The 23,784-nt window shown below is 34.8% G+C and overlaps 1 protein-coding gene across 6 annotated transcripts in view; it reads right to left on the bottom strand.

The window, feature by feature from the left end:
* LOC150107285 (LIM domain-binding protein 2-like) overlaps positions 1-23,784 on the bottom strand; it is a 412,695-nt gene that overhangs the window by 152,373 nt on the left and 236,538 nt on the right. For 3 of the 6 annotated variants that reach the window (XM_090391781.1, XM_090391780.1, XM_090391783.1), the window contains one exon: positions 5,743-5,845. In XM_090391781.1, the coding sequence (XP_090247907.1) occupies positions 5,743-5,845 (103 nt within the window). Of the gene's footprint in view, positions 1-5,742; positions 5,861-23,784 lie in introns of all 6 variants that reach the window. The other 3 variants (XM_090391779.1, XM_090391782.1, XM_090391778.1) reach the window with 1 other exon arrangement.

A 23,784-nucleotide genomic window follows, 5' to 3' on the forward strand; every position in this document is an offset into this window, starting at 1 on the left:
ATGGTATTCCATAATGCAAGGCACACATACCCTTATTAAAGACATGTATAATGCTATGCATTATGGGAAGGGCCATTACCCAGACCAATTTCGACCTTTACTGAGGGCTCATCAGTGGGAATCGGACCCAGAAAAGATACCAAGGTTGAAGTAATGCAGAAGTCTTATATTTCCCACATACAGTAGTCAAAAGGTGTCACACCTAATTACTAATTTGACTACTTGTATATGGGAAATATAAGACTTCTGCATTACTTCAACCTTGGTATCCCTTCTAGGTCTGGCTCCCACTGATGAGACCTCTCAATAAAGGTCAAAACGGGTCTGGATAATATCCAGATAGGCTAATTACTTCACATCAATAAGGATACGTGCCTTGCATTATGGGATACTAGGGCAATTGATGTGAAGTAATTAGCATCGATATACAAGTAGCCTAGTTGTGAAGTTACTTCATGTGCAAACTTCGTTTGCTTACACTTGGATAAAGGATGAAACTAAAAATATAATTTCTTGGTATCTTTAATTTATAGTATAATCAAGTAAAAAACTTTCAACAGCTATAGGCATTAGTGAGACTTGACTAACAGCAAATGACATAGCTATCATGATACAGCGTGATGGAGTTAGCATTTTCAAGGAGGATAGAGTAGACAGGATAGGGATGGGTGGGATGCTGCTGATGATAGCAGATGAATTGCAACCAACAAAAGTAGGAGTCAAGCAGTGGGCAGTTCTTTTTGAGTCAATATGGTGCGAGATTGAGGCTATTGGCACAAACTAAAAAATTGGTTGTTGCTATAGGCCAGGAGATGCTAGGGATGATGTGGACGATATGCATCAGCAGATTAGTACAGTAAGTGCAATTCAAATAATTATTATGAGGGACTTCAACTTTGAGTATGTAGATTGGAAGGAGGAAAGATCACATGGTAGGAAGGAAATAAAATTTATATGCTTATTGAGAGATAATTACTTGAAATAGAATGTGATGGAAGGGACTCAGGTTACGAGTGTGTTGGATCTGGTTACAGGATCAGAAGACCTATCCATAACATCGCCTCTGATTGGGGAAAGTGATCCCATGGTCCTGACTTGGGAGGTAGCAAAACAAGTAGAAATTTCAGCTAAGGGCTATATGTGTGGAAGTAGAAGACAGGTGATTGGGATACAGCTAGGAGGCAACTTGAAGCAGTAACATGGCTAAAGATCTGCAAGGGATGGATGTTCACAGTGCATGGAGGATAATCAAGGGGTATCTGGAGGAAGCAATATCACACTGTATACCTAAAATCAGGAGGATAAATCAGGTAGGAGTTAGATGAGTAGTCTCATTAAGCATGAGCAGCAAAAAAAATAAAATGTTTTGGAGGGTATAGGAAGGAGAAAGGTGACCAGCTAACTCATGAACAGTACAAGGATCATGCAGGAAAGGCGACTAGCATTTTAAGGAAGGCAAAATCAGATTATGAGAAGAAATTAGCCGAGCAGGCAAAAGGAAATCCCAAAGAGTTTCTTCATTATGTGGCAAGCAGGAGGAAGAATGACTATGAGTGCAGATGTTAGAGAGGTGATGGAGACAAAAGAAATTGTTGAACTACTGAGCCACTTTGCAAGGGGTATCATCCAAGTGAAGATACTGTTATGACTGGGGTAACAGGGACTGATGTGAGAACAAAGGTTCACGAATTGGAGGTACTTAAGATATTGCAGAATCTGAATGCAAATACAGCTGTGGGATTGGATGGGATATCAGTTTGCATTTTAAGAGAATGTGCAGGGGAACTGGTGATGCCTTTGACTATGCTGTTTAATTTAAAGTCTGCTCTGGCAAAGTCTCAAGAGAGTGGAAGGAGGGAAAAATAATTCCTTTGCATAAAGGAGGCTCTAAATCTGTGGTAGCAAATTATAAACCAATCAGAATCTCACAAATAGTGATAAAAGTACCAGAAAAGTTAGTCAAAAAGAGAATTAAGGAATGGGCAGATATGGATATGATAGTTGAAGGTTTTTTTTTTTTTTTTTTTTTTTTTAACTTGGTTGTACTATAAATTGAAGATGACAAGAAATTATATTTTTGGTTTAATCCTTTATCCAAGTATAAGCAAACAAAGTTTGTGCGTGAAGTATCTTCACGACTGGGCCACTTGTATATACAGGGTAACAATCACACTAATTGCCTTAGTATCCCATATTGCTAAGTGCATAATACAAATTATACACACCTGAAAAGAAGCATGCTTACAGCGTTACAGGTTACTAAGGCAACTGATGTGAAGTCATCAGTATCTATATACAAGTAGTACAATTGTAAAGATACTTCATGCACAAACTTTGGATAAAGGATAACGTATTAAACCAAGAAAATAATTTCTTGGCGTCTTTAATTTAAATATGATATTCTATGAGAAGTGGCATAGCTTAGTAATATACTAACTTTTTATAATAGAGTGACAGTTGAGTTGGATAAAGGGAATGGCAAATAAGCTTAATGTATTTGCATAATAGTGAACTGTGTAAAAAATTACAAATACTACACATTTTTAAATGTACCACATTCATGTCACACCACTGTTAATATAGGTGCCAGTACACTATACCATTGTTTTCATCCAAAAAACTGCAATGATTATAGTGTGTGTGCGCGCACGTGCTAGGTAACTAGGAAAATCTGTGCTAATGGTCCTAAATTTAAGAGAAACTGATTAATAAATAGATTGAAAATAAATAAATCTGCTAACAACTTTCAGGTGAGGCTATTTAGCCCCGACTAACTTTTTGAAGACTAAGAGCAGCCAGTTTCCACCTTAGCCATTCTAGATAACTGGCCCAAGACTATCAACAATTTTTAATAGGCATCTGGGGAGGAGAATATAGCAGACAACGGCCACTATCTTTTGGTCCATAACTCTAAAATTATATATTACTGTTTGAGATAGTGGAAGTTCTACAATCAATTTTCTTGAGTTGTGAGATTAAAAATCTGAGTTTCCAGGAGGAATAAACCCTACTTGCCTGTGCGAGAAAGAGACTACCTAGCCAACTGGTTGAAGAAATGCTCAGAAAAAGTTCATCTAGTTAGTGACTAGAATCAACCTTATAATGACCATTCTTCTGGTATTATTATATGGGATTAGAGGTTAATTATAAAAATGATATTAGTGTTGAGATCCGAACACATTTTTTTTTTTTTTTGCAAACCAATGTTTCCGTGGACTCAGAAAAAGTCAGATTGATTTCAAGGTAAACAGACATAATGATGTATTAAACACTCGTAAGACCAACGTTAACATGTCTGAAATCTGGACGTTCTTAAAGACATGAAAGATCACTAGGTTTATTTGAAAGAAGGAATCTCAAACGCATTTCTATAGCAGTATACAGGAGAATGATGTGTGCAGGAAAAGATATAACCATAAAACAATACAGATTATTAATGAGCCAGATGTTATCAAGTGCATCAAAATCAAGGATATGGTGTGCATATGGATAATAACAGGACAGCTAAGGTGTTTAATATCAGACCAGAAATCAAGGAAAATCAGAAGACTTAAATCAAGCTGAGTAGATGATGTAATTCAAGATACTACGCCTCTCCAGCAGCGAAAAACTAGAGGAATAGAGGGAAAAAAAAAAAAAAAAAAAGACGAGAAATGAACAAGGAAGATTTGCAGTCCACTGAGCCAATGAAAACTATGATGAAATAACAAAAAGATGCACTTTGCAATAATATTCTTATACAGTGAAACCATTTATTATCAACAATGGATGAATCTAGAACTATTTTTGTTAAATACAGTAATCCCTCGATTAATGCGCCCCGAACTACGCCGTCATTTTTTTTTTTGATACCCAAATTCGATTTGTGTGCCTATATACACCTTAAAAATAAATGCTACAGATTTTAAAAATTTTCTATCTATACATTTTCATGGCTAACTATTTTAAAAAATCCCTCATCAGAATGAAATAATTTAGTTACTAATTTAAAACATTTTACGAAGTTATTTTTTATGGCATACTACACTATTTCCATGTACACTACGTATACTATGTTCCAAATTTTTACTGTCAAAATTTATGTTGTCTGCTATAGTACGCCCACAGATTCGAGACCCTTCGACATTTCTGCGCATGTCACAAAAAGGAGAATCCAATCCGATAATAGGGTAATCAATCCATCTTCTGGAATGAATTGTTTGTTATTACACGTTGGAAAATTAACTTCTCTTTTATGATCATTGTAGTTTTTCAAGTGGTAACTATTTTGCTTGTATAACAGTTGGGAAATTTTATCTATAAAGCGTGTGATTTCACGTGTTGGAGATATTCAATATGTCATCCATTTCTTTCTCTCCTTCAATGATAACCAAGAGTTAATTAAATCTCATTCTGAAAAATTGAGTGATTCCGACCTGCTAAATTTAGATGCACAGCAGGAAGATCCTGAAGAATATGAAGAAATAACCACTGATAGTCAGCCAAAAGAGATTTCACAGAAACAATTTGAAAATATTTTTCATACAATCGAAGTTTTAAGCAGCAATGCTTAGAGGCTGACCCTGATGAAGAGAGAAGCAGTAAAATTTGCAGAAAAGTAGAAGAGGCAATATGGCCATACAGTCGGTTGTATGAAAAAAAGAAACAACATACCCACCAAACTACATTAGCTCAATTCTTTAAGAAGTAGAATAATAAATTTATATTCTGAATATGCTTTATTGTCTTTCAGCTTCATGGTTTTCCTTTAACTAGACCCTGAGACATACCCTAATTCTTTTATAAAAAAAATTAAGGTTCAAAAAAGAAATCTGAGGAATGAATTATACATTTTCCCATAGGTTATTATATTCGATTAGTGCGTTTTCGATTAATGCGCCTGTTTTAAAGAACGCATTAGGCACACTAATCGAGGGATTGCTGTATACTGTACACATAATTTTGTTTTAATTTTTACAGTGAAATGGAATAAAATGAATGACAAAATTTAAATGATCCTAAATATTTACCAAAATTCATTAAATTCCATCATGTCAAATAAAGGAATTATTATTATCATTTCAAACCATTTTGGAAATAAAATGGTCTAATTATTGTAGGAGAAGCATTTCATCAACCAATCTATAAACTAAAACTGTAAACTGCTGGATACTACAATAAGTAGATCAAATATATCATGCTAGATGGTTTTTAATAACTATTTACACAAAATGAAGATTTGAAATGGTTATGAATTGGTGCTGCTAATATTTCTGCTGTACCAACTATCATGATATCTCCACTGTTGTGAATAATTTTGTTTTACCAGTTTTTGCTACTACATATGGTTCTGACTGTAGCTTAAATTGAAATGACTCAAATTTTAACTGATTAATATCTTAAACAAATACATACTTCATTAAATTCCATCCAGTTAGTACAAAATCATGGTAGTAGTTCCAATAATTTTTCCTAAAATTTGCAAAAGTATCCGAATAAAACCAAAACAGAACTAAATAGATATTCTAAAGCTCAGTCAGTAAGGACAATGATTTTCATTGGAAAAACCAAAGTTCAAATCTTGTCCAAGATGTGAAGGATCTTTATAATGTTAAAACATCCAAATAGATTTTTATAAATTACCTACATATTATATTGTTGCATAACAAGATCAATATACTTTTAAAAAAGTCAATATACTTCTTTAGCACATGAAAGAAATAAGAACAGAAATTAAAATCAATAACAGAAAACCGCACTTACTGTATCGCTTTGGTCCATCTTCTAAGCAAAAAGTAAGAGTCAGTGTAGCATCGTCTTCAAAAAATTCTGTTGCGAAAGCATCCCACCATAGATTATCACTTTCCTGGAACAGGATAACCTTAGTTAAAAATTAATTACATGAGTGATCAAATGTTGCACAACATTATATACATTATCAAAGACTTGCAAGGACATAAAAACTTAGTGTTAACATTAATGATAATATGTTTAAATATTAATTTGCAGTTTAAAAAATTTGGAATAATCTTTCTTATTATAAATTGTATAATATTAACTCATGATATTTTTTTCTGCCTCAGTCAAGGAGTGCCATCGGCTTGTCTAAACTTTTTGTCCCTAAACCAAAATAAGCTTTTCTTGGATTCCTATTGAAGTTTAGATGGTCCTTGAGCACTTTCACAGAAGCCCTTGTCTCTGTATTGCAGGAGCTGGTACAATACGGTAATTACACCAGTGAAATAGAAAGAACTTACAAAAGCTCCATTTTAAATCCTTAAAAGCTTGAAAATTATACATAACAACAACCTATTCTTAAGAAAGATAACAGAATTAAAAATTATGAATGCCACAAGGATGGCAAATCCTTCTCCATGAGAAAGTTTACCTACTTATTCTATTGTTAGAGATGACAGAGATATACTTTGATATTGTCGGTGTTTCAGCAGAATCCATGATAATCCCACTGTTGGAGGTTGCTAATTATTTATATCTGGCAGTGGCTTTCAGTTATGCGAGGCTTTGCTTTAGTCAGTCATGGATTTTTCTTTATTTTGAGAATTGTGGAAGGCCAGTGTTCATCACTTCCTCCTCAGGAAAAATATTCCAGATGTCAAAATCCAGGAGACAGGGTATTTTTTTTTTAAAAAAAACAGTTACCCATTGTAAAAGAAATTAGAATTTAATCTAAATTCTATTTTGGAAAGAGTGGCCACTCTGATAACATAATAATTCAAGAACACTAAGTTCCACATTAAATCATAGCATAGATGCTAGACATACAGTTCATTGGAATCCAACCAAGATTTTGTACTGCAGTAGATTTACATATAATCTTTAAAAAGGTACCTGTGGCATAACTATAAATAATAAATTACATGATAACCACAGTAATTAACTTTAATGAAATAAAAGGTACAAATATTTCGTACTGAAATTAACAGTACATCATCAGTGTAGACAACAAGCAATTCAAGGTGGATTACCAATTGAAAACTGTTGTTGTGTGCTAGAAATTAATATTAATAAAATATTATTAAATAATTCTTCAAAACTATTTATCATAAGATAAGAATCTCCCAAACTTTTGGGAGGGAGAGACAATCATTTCGATTGTCTCACTTGAGTTTTTTCCACTTGGTCATACTATAAATTAAAGATGCCAAGAAATTGCTTTCTTGGTTTCATCCTTTATCCAAGTGTAAGCAAACAAAGTTTGCACTACCTACTGAGAAAACGACTGGACTAATTATAATTTATATATAGAGGATAATGACCTCACATCAATTCCCTTAGTATCCCACAATGCAATGCACATATCCTTACAGATGTGCATAATGCTATGCATTATGGGAAGAGCGACTACCCAAGCCAGTTTCAATCTTTATTGGAGGTCTCATCAGTGAGAGCCAGACCCAGAAATGATACCAAGTTGAAGTAATGTGGAAGTCATATTTCCATATACAAGTAGTCAGGTGTCACACTTTATTACTAAAATATTCTGGATTAGAGATAGATGTTGAAAGTTTTTCCACCTGGTTATACTATAAATTAAAGATACCAAGAAATTATAGTCTTAGTTTCATCCTTTATCCAACTCACTGATAAGACCTCAATAAAGGTCAAAACTGATCTGGGTAGTGGCCTGTCCCATAAAGCATAACATTATACACGTCCTTAAGGATACGTGCATTGCATTATGGGATACTTAAGGCAATTGATGTGAAGTGATTAGCTTCTATATATAAATAGTCCAGTTGTGAAGTTACTTCATGCGCAAACTTGGATGCGGCCTTTTGTGGCCATACATAGGGGGAAGATGAAATGAAACTAATGCAGATATTACGACAGCATATGTAATGAGAAATAAAATAACAATTGTATGCTCTACCAAAATGCTGAAAAGCTGTAGAAAACACAGTTTTTCTTGGCCAGTTAGCCATATTCAAATTAACTGCTTCAACTGAAATGCATAATAATAATAATTATATTTAAATAACTTTCACAACTTACACATGCAAGAAAAATTATACAGAATTTTCTTCAAAAACTACAATATATTTCACAGTGTGGGCAATATCAGGGAAACAAACCATTAACTATATTCAAAACAAGAATCACAATAATGAGGCATAAATCATATCTATATTAGCCCATGTCTTGGTCACAGCTGAAGTACATGATATTACAATATTAGAGTTCAAAGGAACCATTATAGAAAGTTGCATAAATAAAAAAAAATTAAAATAATTATTAATTTTAAAAAAACGAAAAATAAAAAACTTATGAACAATTAACAGTGATCACTTCCCAAAACTTGGATGCTGGCAAGCAGTTTGATCGACTGAAGTTCAGACCAACTTCATAATGTTCACATGTTACAAGGAAAAGAGAATCAAATTTGAACTTTCTGGAATGAAGAAGTTTTATCTGGTTCCAAAGAACTCTGCGCCCAGTGTTAATAGAGTGGGAAGCAAGCATCAAGACTATATTACAAAAATGTAATATCATTTTGATGTTCTTCAATTCTAATCAAGGTAAAATTGTCAGTTTGTCCAAAACAGCAAATATGACAAGCAGAGTACTTGATAGACAAGTGGTAAGGAAAGAGGTGTTAGGAAGGAAGACAGCTTCCAAGCTGGTTTGAAGGAAGCGTATAGATTGAATTTACAAAGAACCGTTGCTCCTTCAAACCTACTCAGAGAAATCTTTGGATTGGAACCCTGTATTTCTATTGGGGTATCCTTCAGCATAGGATTGGAAGAGTCAATTCATGGAAAATATGATCTTTGGGAGTTTATCCTTTCTTGGACATCTTTCTCATTTGAGAATTCTGGTACTTTGTCAAAAAGCATATATCAGATGACCTTTAATGAAAAGAAACTTATGCAAAACATGAAAACTTCTGCTCATCACACTTCCAAAGAGATCATCATCAATTTCCTGATACGTATTCTCAAAGGATGTTTAGGCTACTATGACAACACTACATGATTAAATATACATTATTATTAATCTTCTATATATACAATTTCCTTCCAAATTATTCTATTCCTTGTCAGCACTCCAATTTTGTCATATCTAACATTTTGTGTTCTAAGGCACTGCTGACTGAATCAATCCACCTAGACCTTGGTTTTCCTCTGGATCTCTTTCCTGCCATCTTCTTTTGTAACCAAACCACTTTAGATTATCCCTGCTCACACATTCTTACTGCAAACAATGTCAAGTTCCTTCCTAATGTCTTCATTGTTAATACGATTCTGGCACTGATGCCATCTGTTCGCTCCCCTAATTTTTCTCTGAACCTTCATATCTGTGGTATCTGGTTTTTTATTAAATGCTTTCTAACCCAACTCAAATCAATAACTTAAAACTGGTTTGAACATTGTCTTGTTTACTGCTAGTTTGGTATTTTTGACTAAATTTCTCTCTTATTCCATGTAAATTTATTCAAGCTGGCTACCCACCATACCAGCTTTGCTTATTCTGTTGTATATTTTCAGATATAACCTGCCATCTTCATAAAAAAAACTGTACCAAAATAGTTAAAATATTTTACCTATAGGCTATCCATTCAGAATACAGTTGATGTGTTCAATGTTTCTGCCTATTTTCATAGTTTGGGTCTTTTTATTGCCAATTTTTATACCAAATTTCTTATGGATGTTATTCAATTTAGTTAGAGAATCCTAGAAACTTGCACTAGATATGTATAGGAGTACTACATTAGCTGCATAAAGTATGACATCTCCAATTCTAGTATCAGCCCTAATGCCACTTTCTTTCATAATGCGATCCATATAGATGATAAATAAGAGTGGAGAAAGTATACTTACACTGAAGTATACTTCAATAAAATATAAGGTTCCAATCCCATATATTATTGGTGTTTCTCAACCTACAGGGAGAATCTTAAATAAGTTGCATATCATATCTACCTATTTTTCTATCAACAAAATTTCTAATATTTTACCATCTACAAAAGATAAATTTTGTTTCTAATCTGTGTTTACATGATTCCTTGTGAATGTAATCTAACATACTCTAGACAGACTGCCTGTTCTGTGGAAAAAAGAATTAGATAATAACAATACTACACTGAATATCTTAAACCTTCAAAGGCTGTTCTTGCACAACACAATGCAGCATCCTTCCGAATGAGACTCACTCTCTCCACAGAAGCAATTTTAAATAATGAATGACTCTTCAAAGAGAGTTCTGAAGCCCTTCTATACCAGCTTAATTTGAATCAGAGTCCTTCAGAATGAGACTCACCCTCTCCATAGAAGCAATTTTAAATAATGAATGACTCTTCAAAGTTCTGAAGCCCTTCTACACAAGCTTAATTTGAATCATAATGATTACCTCTCTCTCTCTTCCAAAAATCTGAGGAACTTTCATCTAGTACATTTCCTGGTGAGATAACTGCCCCGCTTATTGGAGACCTGAAGTGGTTTGAAAAGTTTCATGTTTGGTCTCCAAGACTAGGGAAAAAATAAATGAAATACCAAAATATTTATAAAATTGATAAAAAAAAAAAAAAAAAAAAAAAAACCATGGTACAAAGTGTACTACAGGTTTGCCTTTGCAAATAACCTTTTATGGGTGAAAGCAGGACTCCAGAAATTCACTAGCCATAGGCAAGTTATAAGAGACAAGTGCCAAGCGAATTTTCAGCCTCATTCTAAATACATTCAAAATGTATTGCATTATTATTATTTTTTTGCATAATTTACACATTTCTTTTCATTTTAAAACATCATTCACATTCACTGTTGAGTTATTTGATCACAGGCGACTTCCAATGAATTTACATAATAAAGAAGTTTTATTTTCAAACAGGGGATATTATCTTATGTGATGAAGATACTCTCAAAGATACCTTGTTGATGTTTCTCAAGTGTGAAGTAATTACAGTTCGATGATAACAGGTAGTACTGTTTATCTTTCACACATAAAATCTTCCCTACATCTGTAGGGAAGATTTTATATGAAGAAAGAAATAGCCAAGTATTCTCAAACAACATTTTAATTTGCATAACTTGTAAGTCATCACCATTCTCATTAAATTCAGATATCCTTAAAAACCTCATTTATTTTACTGCCAACTATAATTCTCTTAATACCCTCTTTAGCAGCAGTATGCATAAGTGAGCTTATTTTCACAATTCATGACTTGATCAGCCTAGTTTAATTATATACAAGAACATACATGATGAAAAGGCTTTTTAATAGTGTTAGTTAAAAAAAACACAATTTTCTTGCAAAGACAAGCTGGAGACTAGACCATGTTATTAACATTACACATCATGAAAAGTTAATAACATGGTCTAGTCTTTAATCCTTTATTCCTTCAGTTTTTTTTTTATCTTATCTAGCTCCATTGCTAGTAATGACCATTTTCTGGTGTTTTCACAAATTTGTGAAAACACCAGATTATGAATATAATCTGGTATATAAATGAAACAAATGAAAGGAAATGTAGACTACACTTTTTAGTTTTGTGAAGTGCAAAACAGAGGGCAAAGGTAAGGGACAAGATAAGATAAAAAAACACTGAAGGAATAAAGGATTCTGTTTTCGATTAAAAACAATTAAGACATGCTGTCAGGACAAAAGATCCAAGGAATTCAAGTGGTTTTGCTACAATGATAAAGTTACATTCTGAAATGTATAAAAAATATGCTAGAACTGCTGGTAGAAACTCTAGATCACACCAACAATTAAGGCTAGCCAACAGTACCTATAGAGGGTGCGCCTCATAAGTCTAATCTTTATATAGTCTAATTTCAAATCTTCCACTTATTGTTTCTTTATGTGTATTATTACCATTTTAACATTGTATTCCTGAAGATGTCTCTGTGAAAGAAGAAATATTGAAACAAATGCCAGCCTGGCTGGCCGAGTGGTTAGCATATCCGCTCTCCAGCCAAAAGGCTGCGGGTTCAAATCCTGCCATGGGCATGGATGTTTGTGATCGTCTGTGGAAAAACTAGTGGTGGTGGTCAGTGGTAGATGGCATTGGTAGTTGCAGTCATTGGTGGATTGAGTGGTGGAGACAGCATTGTAGAGCAGGTGCCCTCCCTCGATGAGTCTTTGGAGGTGTCAAATAATAATAAAATATTATTATTATTTAGTCAAATAATAATAGCATATCCGCTCACTCCCTGGAGGTGTCAAATAATAATAAAATAATAATAATGAAATTATTATTATTGTTAAAATTGTGTTAAATTATTTCTCTTCATGCTGTAATTATTCCATTAAATTGTATCAGGAGTGTAAACCAGTACCTAAGCTTAAATATGCGAGACTGAAACATTATTCATCAATCAATTTGTGCAACTGCAGAAAAACTAGAGCAGGATCAAATGTAGCTAATTCCATTAACAAATGGTAAAAGAAGAAATCTAACGACATTTTTCTTGAAGAATTACAAGTTGTAGTTGTTCGGAAACATTTTTACAAGGCAGACTGTTCCAGGAGACAGAGGTAGATGGAATAAATAAGGAAGAAGAGAAATGGGTCTGATGTGTTTGCAATTCTACTGAGAAGGGATACCGAGAAGAGCTGATGCTCCTGTTTTAATATGTCCAACAGAAAGCAGAGGAATCATGATTGCCAGTTCACTGGAGCATTTGCCATAGAAATACCGGCACAAAAGACAGATCTGAAACAGTACAGCTGTAAGATAGAGGATGAAGTATTGAATAATAATAAAGTAAGTCTATAAGGGTAGGACTATCTTATGAGCCTCCTTTGGAAAAAACATTGAATTTTTGGGAGGTTTTAAATTAAGAATGGATGAGTTAGTAGTTAAATGGGTAAAAAATAACATCGTGAAAGGAAAAGAATGTCTAGTTTTTCAGAAGCTAGAGGTAAATGTTGTTCAAGGAGGGGGGGGGGAGAAGATCCTGTTTGGTGATATGCATATTAATTGGGGGGGGGGTAAAGAAAAGGGGACTGAGATCCTTTTTGCAAGAGAAACGGCAAGATTGTGTTTTGGTGACACTGAAGGTAACCAGGCTATCCTTGCCCATTGAAGGAAGGTATAGTAAGCTGAGTTTGTAACAGACAATATGTTCTGAACTTCACAGCATTAGTTTCCATAGAAGAGTTAATGTGTACAAGCCAAACATCACCACAAATAATTCTTTAATTTGAATTAAATGGTACAGAGCATATAGTAATTGAACATCTGTGTGTTAAGACTTAAGTGCTAGGCAGACATTATATTGAAAGTTTAATAGAGTATTGACAGCACTAGGAAAGATTAAAAACTATTTTTAATGCTTCTAATATTTTGTCTCAGTCACTGAAACATCTTCAGAGATTACAACTAACAATTGTAACACACACACACACACACACATAGGCAACACAATACTGATGTGTCTATACCTCTCAAGTCCTGTCTAAGTGGTTGCCCTCTATGGGCATTTGTGGGAGGCTTAGGTTGTAAATTGGCTCTGAGGATTAATTTTTCTCAAATTTTGGGAAGTTTCTTGCAATGGTATTTGTTTAAATTTGGTCGATTTCTGAGTGCTGCTGCAGATTCTAAAAATAGTCTTTCTTTCTTTCTTAAATTTATGTAGCAAGGTGGTTTCTTCCAGGAGATCCTATAAGTGGTATCCAATCCATGGTCTGCAAGACCAGATTGATTGTAGTTGAGATTGCAGATGCACGTTTTGTGTTCATCTAAATGGATGGAGGATGATGATCCTGTCTGTCCATAGTATGCCAACTAGCAGGAAGAGTATTTTTAAACTTTGGGCACTGAGAGAAGATGGAGCTGATCTTTGGTAGAACGGATAAGAGCAGAAAGTTTCCAGTGAGGCTTAAAAGCTGTGTTGAGGTTGCATTTTTTTTTTTTTTTTTAATGACTTGGCTATTTTTTCTGATGTACTCTGGATAGGGATGGTACTTCTGAAATCCTTCTAAAGAATGATTATTTCTTAAATTCTATATGAGTGGCTATTTCTTGTAGCAAGGCTTATACGTTGGTCATACATAACTGGTAATTAACTTAAGGAATTTACAATGCATAAAACAGATATTAAAGGAAACTTTAATGAATACCTTCAATATTTCGGCAACGTCATGTTGCCATCTTCAGGAACATACAAATATGGTATGTGCACGCAGGCACTAACAAAAGCAAATGAGCAAAAAGGCAAGAAACTAATATTGTTCTTAAAGTCCTAATGGTGCCCCCCCCCCCCCCACCCTAGCGGCTAATTGGGTTGTCTTGGCCGTTGGGCTGAAGTTCTCATGATGTAAGTCTCCCAAATTTGGGGAAGTTTCATTCACCCAAATTTGTTGAGGTTTGGAACGTTTTTTAGAGCTGCTGATGATCCCATGAATAATCTTTCGTACTTGAACTTGCTGCAGTGTATTATTTTAGTTTTCTTCCAACGAATTTTATGGCATGGTCTGCAAGCCCAGAGTGGCTGTACTGGTGAAACCAGATGTAGTCTGTGTTGTGAAATCCTGATATTCGCTGTCCTGCCTGTTTGGCTAAAGTAGGACAATTTACAGCTGCAAGGGACCTAGTATACAACAGGTAGGTCTAGGGGAAGTGGTTGGTCTTTGATGGATCTTTAATTTATAATTTTTTTTAATTTCTTTAAATCTTTAATTTAATTTGTTGGTCTTTAATTAATATCCGTTTTATATGTTGTAAATTCCTTAAGTTAATTACTAGTTATATGAGTAGCTGAGTTCTCTTGAAAAAGAGATTCCACCAGAACAAAGATTGTAGGCTTTATTGGTTAGTTTCAATAATGCCATATTGTTGAGAGGGGTGATGTTGTGAACGTTGGGAGAGTATTGTGAACATATTTTCCTTTTCCATCGTAAACCGGATTCTTGGATGTATACTATTGAGGTGACAGAGGAAGAAGCCTAATGTGTCTGGGCCATGAGGACAAATAGAGAACACATCATCTACATATCTTATGAATGATTGAACAATAAGACCACTTGGAAGTGGCAATAAGAGTGATGTATCATGATACACACTCTTCAACTCTTCAAATCAGATGTGTTAATAGCTACCAGGAAAATGTTATTTGCCAAAGTGTGTTGTCCAATTTAAGAAGTGGTATAAAAGAGTGAGAATACTTTTCTTAGTTTGGACTACTGTAGTACCTAGAATGTACACCAAACATTATACTGTCAATGTGGACTGCTCTGTGGTGTCTATGCTGCAAAACAATCTGGGTAGGTATCAACATGATAATGCACCATAAGAGATCAAGAGCAATGAAAACACAGTTTGTAAATTGGAGTGTAGAGGTTAGACTAGCCTGTAAAAGAACTCCAATCTGAAACTCTAAGTCCCCTTTGGGAAGAGTCACACTATTCCCTGAGGTGCTGTATACGTGTGTGTGTGTGTGTGTGTGTGTAATGAACATGAAGAAGGGATGGCTTGGGACATATGGTGGATCAAATGAATATGGGAAAAAAAAAGTGGAAAAGGTAAACGAGTCATTGACCCAAAACTGGGTCACTAAGTTTGATTATGAATGCCAACAAACATGGGAGAACAATTTGTGTCACTGATTGAGACAATTCATCTCAATATTATGGTATATATGAGACACGATCAGATGATATACTGATGAGAACAGAGACAAAAGGGTATCTTTTTTTTTTCCTTATAAAGAAAGGAAAAGAAAAGATAAAGGGGAAGAGGGGGATGTTGCTGATAACTGTAGATTAGCTGCCTACAACAGAGAGGAATTGGGGTGGGAAATAGTAGTTCTGAGGTAGTATAGTGTGAAATGGATATAGAGAAGACATTTAACCACCCAACTGGCCATGACGTCAAGATTACCATGATGCAAACTGCATATTAAAATTGTAACACCACTGATATTACATTGAAATATATGATGGATACGAAGTGTATGAGAAGTGTGTATTTTATCCATATGGCCAGTTGTGTGGTTAATAGGGTGTTGTTATAGGCCTGGAAATGTTTCAGTAATGACAAGGAACTACTTAATTAAAAGTGGTTTAGCAAATAAGAAAAGGGTGTTAAATTTAATTATGAAAATAAAAATTGGAATATAGAGATAGTATCTAAGAGCAAGAAAAAATGAATTATTTGAGTTTCTGAGGGATTACTACCTTAAGCTATATATATTCAAAAGGGAAACACAAGATCAATAATTTTAGGTTTGATTACTACACCAATAGATGCTATTTTGAATAGGATACTGAACCCCCTTCAGCTGGTGAAGTGACCATAAGATCAGATACTCACATATGGTAGTGATCCACCATATGAGCATCTATGAAGAAAGGATACATGGAACCATAAGGCACTGCTGATTATGGAAAACTCTGATTCAGTTGATTCAGATTCAACTGATACAACTGAATCAGATAAGTTGTATCAACTGATACAACTTATAACTGATTCAGATCAGTTGTATCTAATCTGAACTAATTCAGATCAAATACAACTGATCTGAATTAGTTCATGATCAGTTGTATCATGAACTAATTCTTCATGATACAGCTGATAGCAATATCATGAAGAATTAGCAAGAGCAAGAAAAAGATCAATCCATAGAAGGGTAAAACCACATGGCTGTATAATGAATGATAAGATTAAGCAAATCTGTCATTATATAAGCAGTATAACTTAGGAAATAATTTGTTACATGAGGAATATAATGTGCAAACTAGAAAAGCAACATAATTGGTTAGGAAAAAGCAAGTGTAATGTGCACAGTGCGTAGTAACTCAGGTCAAAAATTCCCAGGGAGTTCTTCTGATATGCATCCAGGAGAAAAATTAATGATTATAGATAGATATTATTAGCCAGTAGCAATAGTAGATAAGAAAACACTTGAGATAACATAACTCAAGCATTTCAGGAGCAGTTTATTAAAGTATTCCTTACATGAGCTTTGCACAGTATCATATTCATGTGTTGAGGCTTAAGTGCTGTGAAGAATTCATGTTAGAGGTTTAATGGAATATTAACAGCACTGAGAAATGATTAAAACTAATTTTAATACTTCCAATATTTCGTCTCCGTCGCAGAGACATCTTTGGGGATTACGAAAGCTTTTTGTAACAACATACACACAAATACAATACTTCCAATATTTCTGATTATCAGAGGGATCTCTGATAATCAGAGATCACTCTTTACATGACAGGCCACAGTGCACCACCTAGATAAGACTTTAGTTTCACTTTGTATTGTATTTGTGTGTGTATTGTTGCAAAAAGTTTTTGTAATCCCCGAAGATGTCTCTGTGACGGAAACGAAATATTGGAAGTATAATAAATTTAGTTTAATCCTTTATCGAAGTGTGAGCAAACAAAGTTTGCACCTGAAAGTATCTTCAGGACTGGGGCAAGGTGGTACAACACCAGGGCACTCCTTGCAAAGGTGGAGAAGCCACCAACACTCCTATCTCAGTATCTCCCATAATGCAAAACACATCTCCTTGCAGATGTCTAATGTTATGCATTAAGGGAAGGGCCACAACCCAGACTAGTTTCGACCTTTATTGAGGTCTCTTCAGTGGGAGCCAGGCCCAAGTGGAGATACCAGGCAGAAGCATTAGCAGGTCATCTCTAACTATAGGAGTTACCAAACGGTGTGCCACCCTTTTTTAATAAATTACTCTGGATTTAGAGAAAGATGTTGAAAGTTTATTTTTCACTTGGTTAGAGTATAATAAATTTAGTTTAATCCTTTATCCAAGTGTGAGCAAACAAAGTTTGCGCCCGACAGTATCTTTAGGACTGGGGTAAGGTGGTACAACACCAGGGCACTCCTTGAAAAGGTGGAGCAAGCTACCAACACTCCTATCTCAGTATCTCCCATAATGCAAAACACATCTCCTTTCGGATATGTCTAATGTTATGCATTAAGGGAAGGGCCACAACCCAGACTAGTTTCGACCTTTATTGAGGTCTCTAGGATAAAGGATTAAACTAAATTTATTATACTCTAACCAAGTGAAAAATAAACTTTCAACAAAATATTGGAAGTATTAAAATTAGTTTTAATCCTTTCTCAGTGCTGTTAATATTCTATTAAACCTCTAACATGAGTATCATATTCACATGAATGAAATACTAATGAATGGAACAGTGGAGGAAGGAAAAAGTCTAAAAGAGCAGGAGATATATGAGAAACTAACTAAACCATGTTAATAAGCTAACAGGACTTGATGATATATCACTATGTAATTTAAAGGAACATTCCAATGAGCTAATGGCACTCAACATGCTTGGTTAATTATAATAATAGACTTGCAAAACAACAAAGGCTCCAGAAAATTAAAATGAAGACAAAACTGTTCCCACTGCCCAAAGAGAGTGCTAAGACTAATGTTTCAAATTATAAGCAAGGCATTATAATTTATCTTAAGTAGCTTTTAAGGCATTGGAGAGATGTGCAAGGGCTAGGATCCAGGATCGGGTTGATAAATAGCATGGATAAATTTCACCATATGACCCACATGGAGAATCGGCAAAGGTTTCTGTAGTAGGTCACGTTTTAAAAATTTACAACAGAGCGACAAATGTGCTAGAAAAAGTAAGCGTGTGTTTGTGTGTATTGTTTGGTTAGATTTTGTGAAGGCCTTTGAGAGACTGTCACTTGACAAGTTGGTATCCCCCCCCCACACACACACACACAGGGTAAGGGTGGGATATTTCAAAGATAAAAGAACTGGTTCTTGTTAAAACGTATTTTCTTGACCACAAAAACTATGGAAATGACTTCTATTGGGATTTATTGATCAAATATATTTTGGAAACAAATATGTTATACCAACTAGTTTCACCAACTAAGGCTGTTGTCATATTCAGGGTACATAACTGACATAAGGTACTTAAAGCTAAAAACTGTTACGAACTATAAATCAACCGATTCCAATTATATTTGACAAAACAGAACGTGTACAATACATGCAAAGTGTGTGCATGATCTCACTTGTTGTTATTTAGGAACGTTCTATAATTGGCACAATAATTTAGTTCTTGTATGTTTAGAAATCTAATAAGGGTCTTCCAGATCTCGGGCAAAATTAATCCTTGGTTCCTGTTAAGGTTTTGTACAGAATGGAGCTTTTTTTCCCCATTCTATGATATGGTTAGTTCTTGAGAAATGAAAGATAGACCCGATTTTTCTTCTCTGTTATTGTTGACGTCTCCAATGTGTTCCCTTTGTCTAATCTCAAGGCTTCTTGAAGTCTGGCCGATATAATTTAAACCACACGAGCAAGGTATGTTGTAAACTCCAGCATATTTGAAGAAAGAACAGCTATCTTTTGGAGATCTTAAGAGTCGCCTAATCTTATCTGTAGGTTTAAAAGTCACTCTTATTCTATGGGGTTTGAGGAGTCTTGCAACCTTATTAGAAACTGTCCCCACATATGGAATGGCTACCCTCAGACACTCGTCCACAAGATACTTTTCTCTGACCCCCCCCCCCCAAAGACAATGAGGCGACATACAGTATATTAGTACAATCGTCATTCTATACGTGGGGACAATTTCTAATAAGGTTGCAAGACTCCTCAAATCCCATAGAATAAGAGTGACTTTTAAACCTACAGAAACGATTAGGCAACTCTTAAGATCTCCAAAAGACAGCCATTCTTTCTTCAAATATGCTGGAGTTTACAACATACCTTGCTCGTGTCGTTTAAATTATATTGGCCAGACTTCAAGAAGCCTTGAGATTAGACAAAGGGAACAAATACATCGGAGACGTCAACAATAACAGAGAAGAAAAATCGGGTCTTTCTTTCATTTCTCAAGAACTAACCATATCATAGAATGGGGAAAAAAACTACATTCTTTACATGGAGGAGGATTTCCGCTCCCAAATTATTAAAGCCACAACAGTTGCCCGTTCTGTACAAAACCTTACAGGAACCAAGGATTAATTTTGCCTGAGATCTGGAAGACCTTTATTAGATCTCTAAACATACAAGAACTAAATTATAGTGCCAATTATAGAACGTTCCTAAATAACAACAAGTGAGATCATGCACATGCTTTGCATGTATTGTACGTGTTCTGTTTTGTCAAATATAATTGGAATCGGTTGATTTATAGTTTGTAACAGTTTTTAGCTTTAAGTGCCTTATATCATTATGTATCCTGAAGATGCCAACAGCCTTAGTTGGTGAAACTAGTTGGTATAACATATTTGTTTCCAAAATATACTTGATCAATAAATCCCAATAGAAGTAATTTCCATAAAGAACTGGTTCTGCTTAAATGTTTGTTAGACGGCCAACAAGGAACTATACCAGTGATAATGGGGGGGGGGGGGGATTATCATCTAGATCAGCGCTTCCCAAACTGTGGGCTGCGACCCCCTTGGGGCCATACGTCTTGTTGAGGGGGGGGGCATGAAATAATGAAAACAAATTTAAAATGTTTTAAGACTAAGTAGATTTTTTTAATCGTAAAAGAAATGTATTTCATTTTTATTATTTATTATTTCTTTTTTGTTCTTGTTTATATTTTAATGGAAAAAATCACACATTGGTGATGGCTCACAAATTTTGCTTCTTGCGTATTTGGCGATTAATGACTATTAGTAAATATATGCTCATTAGACCGCGCGGTTAGCCTAGTGGTTTTGCGCTCCGCAACCATATGACTGGGGAAGAAGTGTCCCAAGTTCGATTCCCGTTGTAGACGTGAGGAATTTGAGAATCTTCCTCAGGCATAGCCAAGTTAGCCGGTCTTGGGCGCAGTCAGTAGGGTTTTTTCCGCCAGTTTATCTGGCGTTTTTCATCCCGCAAACAGGCAAACCGGCCCCGTGAACATACACCTCTACAGTCAAAAATATATCCCCCTCAGCGGCAGACCAGGCGACGGGTCGGTTGGGAGTAGTACTAACAAGTAGTCGCATCTAAGTAACACGCGGACCCTGCATAGGAAGCGGGAATAACGCGAAGAAGAAGAAGAAGTAAATATATGCTCATTCATATAAGTTTCATTTCAAAGGTATTGATAAGAAACACAAAAAAAGTTTACAAATGCAGAATCTTGAATATAAATTAAATTGAATATAAATACAATAAATATTATAATAATATATGTCTATATTATGATTTTTTTTCCGATGGGGCCGTGAAATATTTAAATTTTTCCAAAGGGAGCCTTGGCATCCATAAGTTTGGGAAGCACTGATCTAGATGATACTGCAATCCCCTCCCCTTCTCAGAGAATGTCTTGTAACTGCAGTGGCACAACTACTTCTAGGATATCAACACAGCCAATTCCTATAACAGTGATCTCAGTAAAAATGAAAAAGCTACACACTATCTAATCTGACAATGTTTCATCTCTTGGAAATCTTCACTCCAGCTTTAGAGAAGTCTTAGTTCTCTAGGACTCAAATGTGATATTTATGCTTAGTGATTTTAACAAACAGATGAAAAGTTATTACTTAATAATTGAACATTAAATTAAACATGAGCATTTCATAATTTGCTGCCATTTCCATAATTCCACACTAATAAAGAAGTACATTTTAGTCGCAATTACAGATTAAAGGATCTCCAGTTTGTAGTACTTCAGACATAAACATTTCATCAGAACTTGCCATATATTAATCAGCATCATTTGCATTTGTTGAATTGCTTGGCAAACATTCTTTTGACAGCTGTATGCAAAAACTTCCATTGCTCATTTCCATCACTACTTGGATACCTCCTTCCCCATTTTACTACAGTAAGCTATCAATATCAATTCTCTAATGGAATTTTTATATGGTGTAGTTTCCAAATTTTATTTGCTACTTTTTATTTATTTGAGCAGAGTTCCCCCCTTTCCTCCACCATCCCTTAAGACTGGTCGAGCCCTCCTAATGAAGGAGTATGTATTTTATGACTGTAAATCCATGTGTGTGTGTGTTCACAAAGCAAATTCGCCTGTTCTGGAGGATGAAAAACCTGAGTTTCCAGGTGAAAAAAAAAAACCCTACCTCTGTATGAGACTGGCTAACTCACCTTTAATTGAAAGAGACCGGATAAAGGTTCCTCACGTCTTGGATGGGAATCGAACCCAGGTCTGTCCGACCAAAGGGCTTCATCTATACCAAGGTTTCCCAAACTTTTTCTTCTGTGGCCCGGTTATTTTAATACTTCATCTTCGTGACCCACTAAAATTTTTATGGCCAATAGGTAAAATAAAACAGATTTGAATGTTCATAGAGTTTTCATTTATTATTATTATAATAAAGAAACATTTACTCTTACAAAAATATAAAGAAATTAAACTAAAGCCAAGTAATTTATTAATGAGAAGTGTGATGCTGTTGTTTGTTAACTAGAAACTTCAGGTTTGGAGGAAAAGATGATAAATCCGCTTTGACTTCCAATCGATTTCTATATTTATTTTTTAGAAAAACCAGTGTTGAAAAGCCTGTTATAGGTTTCACACTTATAGGGTGTGACAAAAGGCATTAGAAATTTTATCGCTTTTTCTGCTAAAACTGGGTACTCCTGATGCAGCCTCACCATTAGTTGAGCTACTTTACCGCAAACAAAGAGACTGTAAAATGGCGATGTGGACGGAGCACGTTTTTCGTCTCTATTAATTAACTTATTTATTCATTAGTCCCGATTAAACGCTATTTACTTGCATTTTAGATTTTCGTGAAAAAATGAAAACCCAAAAACGAAACACCTAGGTTTTCAAGAGTATTTTTAGGCGATCCAGCATGAGTCGTGACCCACCATTTGGGAAACGCTGGTCTATAACAACTGCGCTAACAGTTCATTTTTTTTTTTTTTTTAATATTTTGCTTTTTGCACATATGGAGCATCAATTTATAGCCAAAAGGAGAACTACTGCTCTTTAGCAAGAAATGTAAAACTTCCCTTTATCATATTGATTTATTACTATTCTAAAGTGGCATTACGGATATGAAACTTTGCCGGCCTGGTTGGCTGAGTAGTTAGCATAATCCACTCTCCAGCCAAAAGGCTGCAGGTTCGAATCCTGCCATTAGCAGGGATGTTTGTGATTGTCTGTGAAAATACTAGTGGTGGTGTTGGTGGATGTTAGATGGCGTTGGTGTAGGTGATGAATGAAGTTGCAGTTCGTTGTAGTTGGTGAATTGCGTGGTGGAGACAGAGAGTTGTAGAGTAGGTGCCCTCCCTCAATGAGTCATTGGACTCCCTGGAGGTGTCATATAATAATAATAATATGCAATTGTAATCAGTCAGGTTTTTATATAAAACACCTAGAATAATGGGACTCCAGTCTACTTACTCGGATGGCTACCTGCACAAACAACTGCTGTGGAAAGTTTTCCCACTTGGTTACAATGTATATCATACTTGACAAGAATTATATTCTTGTTTTAATTTTACACTTGTATATAGCATATATACAAGGATAAAGGACTATATACAAATGTGAAATAACTTCACACTTGTATATAGCTTATATACGTTATTTCATTCCTAGAATAACAACATGCAGCTAAAATGCCGAGTTACTTTAATTTCAGTAGTTTTTTCTTCTCTCTTTCATTGAAAAAAATAAACAGAAAAAAATTTCAAAAAAAAAACAAAACAAAAATTTTTATAGTTCTTATATCACTCCTCCCTCTCAGCCTGTATATAACCCTCTCTCATCTTTATATAAGAAAAGGAGATGAAAAATTACCTAAAATCAGGAATTTCCCTTCTAAAATGGAAAAGAGTTGGCAAGTATGTTTCATGCCTTTTTAAGAGGGAACTTGCAATTAAGCATTATTTATTTTTTTTTTTTTTTCAGACATCTCCATGAAGT

The sequence above is a fragment of the Typopeltis vanoorti genome, chromosome 4 (assembly GCF_054136105.1).
Source record: "Typopeltis vanoorti isolate ZY-2024b chromosome 4, IOZ_Tvanoo_1.0, whole genome shotgun sequence".
In the NCBI taxonomy this organism is placed as follows: domain Eukaryota; kingdom Metazoa; phylum Arthropoda; class Arachnida; order Uropygi; family Thelyphonidae; genus Typopeltis; species Typopeltis vanoorti.